General features: G+C 48.5%; 1 protein-coding gene across 1 annotated transcript in view; it reads left to right on the top strand.

The window, feature by feature from the left end:
- Positions 1-1540: 1540 nt before the first annotated feature.
- The window catches only part of LMNB2 (lamin B2), a 9714-nt gene continuing 6674 nt past the window's right edge, over positions 1541-4580 (top strand). The window contains exons 1-3 of the mRNA XM_009073477.1: positions 1541-1678; positions 2459-2615; positions 3878-4003. Of these exons, the coding sequence (XP_009071725.1) occupies positions 3929-4003 (75 nt within the window). The 5' untranslated portion in view covers positions 1541-1678; positions 2459-2615; positions 3878-3928. The remainder of the gene's footprint in view (positions 1679-2458; positions 2616-3877; positions 4004-4580) is intronic.

The raw sequence follows: 4580 nt of genomic DNA, 5'->3' as shown, positions 1-4580 counted from the left end.
CCATGAAGTGCTTGTCCTTTGCTCACAATCCTGTTGTTGTGGCAGTGTTAAGCTCTGTGTTGTCTGTGATGCCTCAAAAGCCTAAATTATTCCCAGCCAGTTATAAGGATCACAGCAGCAACATCTCTTTGGGGCAGCATTCCTGAAAACCTAGGGAAAAGAGCTTGTACCTGGACATGCAATTCCAGTTTGTGCCCTGGGGAGCTGGGAAGGGATTTGTCCCTGTGTCCTACACTGTCATTTAGTAAACCACAATTTATACAGCAGTACAGCCCCAGGTCTTAGTAGTTGTCCCATGGACAGGATTTGAGGTGCCATCCAAGGAGTTACCTGCTGGTGCAGAACCACTGCTTGGCCTTTGGGCAGTTGTAGTTTGGATTGCTATTTGCCAAGACTCTATTTTCCCTCAAGGGTTATCCAGAATGAAAGGCTTTACAGCCTTCAGATCTCCCATTTGTCATGGATTTTTGCATTGTGGAATTCTGGAGGAAAAGAGTTTAGCCCAGTCTTGGTGGTGTTCTTCACACAACTTGCCAGTGATGGTTTGCTTGTACACTGAGGCTCCTCAGCCTCCTGCTGTCATGTCTCAGTTCATGACAGGAGTTTGATGAGAAGTGTAGTCTATCAGGAACTTAATTATATCCTGCCTGCTTTGACTCAGCCTCTCTGAAGACCAGATGGTTGAGTCTGTCGTTGGTGCCACTCTGATGGTGAAACAGTCACTTCTAGGAATAGCACATTTGGCTTTCTTGCTGCATCTGAGGCTTTGTTAGGAAATTTCCCTTCCTACAGTTGGTCCGTTCTGGTTTTGGCTCTTCTCCCTCCCTGGCAGCTCCGTGGCTGAGTTGACACCGGTGATAGTTGCTCTGGGATCCCCTCACAGAGCAGCAGCAGCAATCTTAACTTGCTCTTGGCATTTTAGCTCTCTGCTGCACCTTTCAAATCACCTTCTTTCTAAAAAAGGTGTGGAAGACTTTGAGGAGCCTCATGCAGCCTGAGCAGCTGGTGCTGTGATATGGAGTTGGGACAAGGAGTGATCTGAGGCTCCTTAGTCTCTGAGGGAGAAACAGGAGTGGAAACTCATTTCTGTAGTTCATCTGGTTTCAGATCTTTGTAGCTTCAGCAGCAGAGTCAATTTGGGCCCTTGGAATTGTGTTCCATGAGCTGCCTTCTAAGACAAGTCTTCCAAAGGAGCAGGATTGGAAATGAGGGAGAATAGGTGAGGGTGCACTCACCTGCTCCAGTTTGTCCCTTGGGAGGACTTACACACCTCAACCATGGTATGTTTTATGTTGCACTGGTAACAGAGACTAAGTAAGTAATAATAATAATAATAATCACTAATAATCTAAATCTTGGTTTTGGGACATTAATTGAAGATGTTCCATGTAGAATGTTCTTAAACAATGTACAGTATAGAATGTTCTGAAGCAGCAGAAATCATATCGTGCACCTTTTCTCAACGACAGCGATGTGAGTCCTGGTCCTGTGTTTCAGTTCTTTGGAATGTTCTCATACCTGGATGCTTTTTTTTCCCTCAGGTCAGTGGAATCAAGAGTCTCTACGAGTCTGAACTGGCTGATGCCCGAAGAGTTTTGGATGAGACTGCCAAGGAGAGAGCTAGGCTACAGATTGAAATAGGAAAGCTGAGAGCAGAGCTCGAGGAGTTCAATAAAAGGTGAGGAGAGTGCTCTGTGGCTGTTATTTTCTGAGCAGTGTTTGCTGTGGGAACGACATTGCTGAGGCTGCTTACAGTGCCTTGTGGAAGCAGCTGATGGGAGGATGCAGGTGGGTCAGAGGGAAGCTCAAGTGTGTTGGGCTGGCTGCTCAGAGGTCATGGCATCAGGATATACCCCAGTGTAGTGCAGCTATAAAATGACTGTACTGAGATTGGAGCAGTTTGGACATGCAGAGGCCAAGAGGAGTGTTTGTTTCTGCTTTGTCCTGTCCTTCCTCCTCTGCACCTGCTTGGGAAACTGAGCTGGGTTAAAACTGACCCAGCCAAAGAAGGTTCATTGTTAAACATCATCAGTCTGATTGCCTGTTTCTCTGCTCTGACCCATGGCAGACAGGGAAGCACAGGGAAAGGTTGGCCCAGAGCAGTTTGGGAGTGTGGAAGCAGATGAAGCTGCAGTGTAAGTGTGCTGGAAAAACACCTTGCACTGATTGTATATTAAAACTGCTATTCAGTCTGAATCAGAGAATTACCCTGACAAAGCAACTCCTGAGGCCAGATGGAGTCCTCCAGTTCAATTCCCAGGGGAGATTTTATAAGCTGAGTGAAGGCAGCTTGGTGTGTTTTCAGTGTCCTTGGAGGGGCAGAAATCACTTGTCACTGTCAGGAGTTTCTTTGTCAAGCTGTATGTAGAACACTCCTAGTGTCTGTGACCAAGACATGCTCAGCATGGCTGTGCACCCGCCTAGATGGATAATGACAAATCTGATGTTGGTTTTGCAGCTACAAGAAGAAAGATGCAGACTTGTCTGTGGCTCAGGGACGCATCAAGGACCTGGAAGTTCTGTTCCACAGGAGTGAGGCAGAACTCAACACTGTGCTCAATGAGAAACGCAGTCTGGAGGCAGAGGTGGCTGATCTGCGTGCCCAGCTGGCCAAGGTATGTCCTTGCTTCAGCACAGGCTGAGGGTGTCAGATTCCCTCTTTGCAGTTGGTCTTTAGCCTGGATCAGAACCAGCGTGGTCAGCAGGACCAGGGAGGTGATTCTGCCCCTGGACTCGGTGCGGGTGAGGCCACACCTTGAATCCTGTGCTCAGCTCTGGGCCCCTCAGCTCAGAGGGACATTGAGGGGCTGGAGCAGGTCCAGAGAAGAGCAACGAGGCTGGGGAAGGGACTGAGCACAAGTGCCATGAGGAGAGGCTGAGGGAGCTGGGGGTGTTCAGCCTGGAGAAGCAGGGGAGACCTTATCACCCTCTACAACTACCTGAAAGGAGGTTGTAGTCAGGTGGGGGTTGGTCTCTTCTCTCAGGCATCTAGCAGTAGTACAAGAAGGCACAGACTCAAGCTCAGCCAGGGGAGGTTTAGGCTGGATATTAGGAAGAGATTTTTTACAGGGAGAGTGGTCAGGCATTGAAATGGGATGCCCGGGGAGGTGGTGGATTCACCATCCCTGGAGGTTTTCAAGCTGAGACTGGATGTGGCACTTAGTGCCATGGTCTGGTGACCACAGTAGGGTTGGACTCGATGATCTTTGAGGTCTCTTCCAACCTGGTTGATTCTATGATTGATCTTCCTCAGTTCCTACTGAGCCTTTGACTGCCCCTCTGGGATACACAACTAAACCTCTGTAAGACAACCAAAGCCACTCAGTGGTTTGGACATTTTGCTCATTAGAAGTTTTTATTTGGGATTTTCTGATAAGGGTTTGTGTATTCATGGGATATCAGGTTGCTAAATGTTGAGCTTTGTGAGGTCCTGCATAATTTCAGCCTTGTAGTACCCAGTTGGGCTACACTGGCAAGAAAAAGAATGTGCAACACATTGTGCTTGAGGAATTAATAATCCTCAGCTCCATACCATAACGGATTGAAGTTTTCCTGCATTTTAAACAGCTGCTTTGCAAAGGTGGAAGCTTGGGCTAAGTATCCTTGAGCACACACTCTCTGGCTCTTCCTTTTTTGTGAGTTTTTGGGCGGGTTAGACATCCATAAATGCATACACGCTCTAGTTCTTCCTTTTTTTCTGAGTTTTTTGGGATTGGGGATTTGGGTTTTTGTTGTTGCTTGTGTTTTTTTTCAATCAGTAGTTTGACATAAGATCTCTTGTTGTGGATAGTTGGTCCAGAAGTGTCAGGTGAAGGCCATAAAGGGTTTATGGATGGAAAATAGGGATCTGAACAAAATCCTTCACATTCCTCCCTAGGCTGAGGATGGCCATGCTGTGGCTAAGAAGCAGCTGGAGAAGGAAACACTCATGCGTGTGGACCTGGAGAATCGGTGCCAGAGCTTGCAAGAGGATCTGGACTTCAGGAAGAATGTGTTTGAGGAGGTACTACTATTAAGGAAACTTCCCTGCCTGACCATCCAGGAGCCACTCTGGCAGGCACATTGGCAGCACCTGAGCTGGGAGTTGGTCCAGTATTAGTTGCCCCAGTGCAGCTGCACCCCCACACTCACACCAGGTTTCCTCACCAGCTCAGCCCCAGATTTCCCACAGCAGAGTCTCAGACATCCAGAGCCTTCAAATAGTTTCATCTTGGTGCAGAAACTAGCAGTGACAGAATAACAGAGTAACAGCTCGAGCTGGTCCCTCCCAGGACCTGAGCAAAGGAACAGAGGGCTTCGATCCCCTCAGGGCCCTGAGGGTGGATCATCAGCTCCTGCTGTGTCTCTGGGTGTCTGGTGATCACCTTGCTGGGCCACAGGTCCCCAGACCCTTTGTTATCCTCTCTTGCCTGGGCTGCAGCCACCCAGAGCTCAGTCTGCAGCTCCACTGCGGCTGCCCCTGCGTGGAATGGGTTCCTCAGCATTCTCAGCCCAGTCATCCTCTCACAGTCCAAACTTCATGTAGCTTTTAACCAAACTGGCTACAAGCAGCTACTAACTAGTCCAGGCCTCTGCAAGGC

This window comes from Acanthisitta chloris, unplaced genomic scaffold, assembly GCF_000695815.1.
Source record: "Acanthisitta chloris isolate BGI_N310 unplaced genomic scaffold, ASM69581v1 scaffold9014, whole genome shotgun sequence".
Lineage (NCBI taxonomy): Eukaryota > Metazoa > Chordata > Aves > Passeriformes > Acanthisittidae > Acanthisitta > Acanthisitta chloris.
This window is presented reverse-complemented; position numbering and strand designations above follow the sequence as displayed.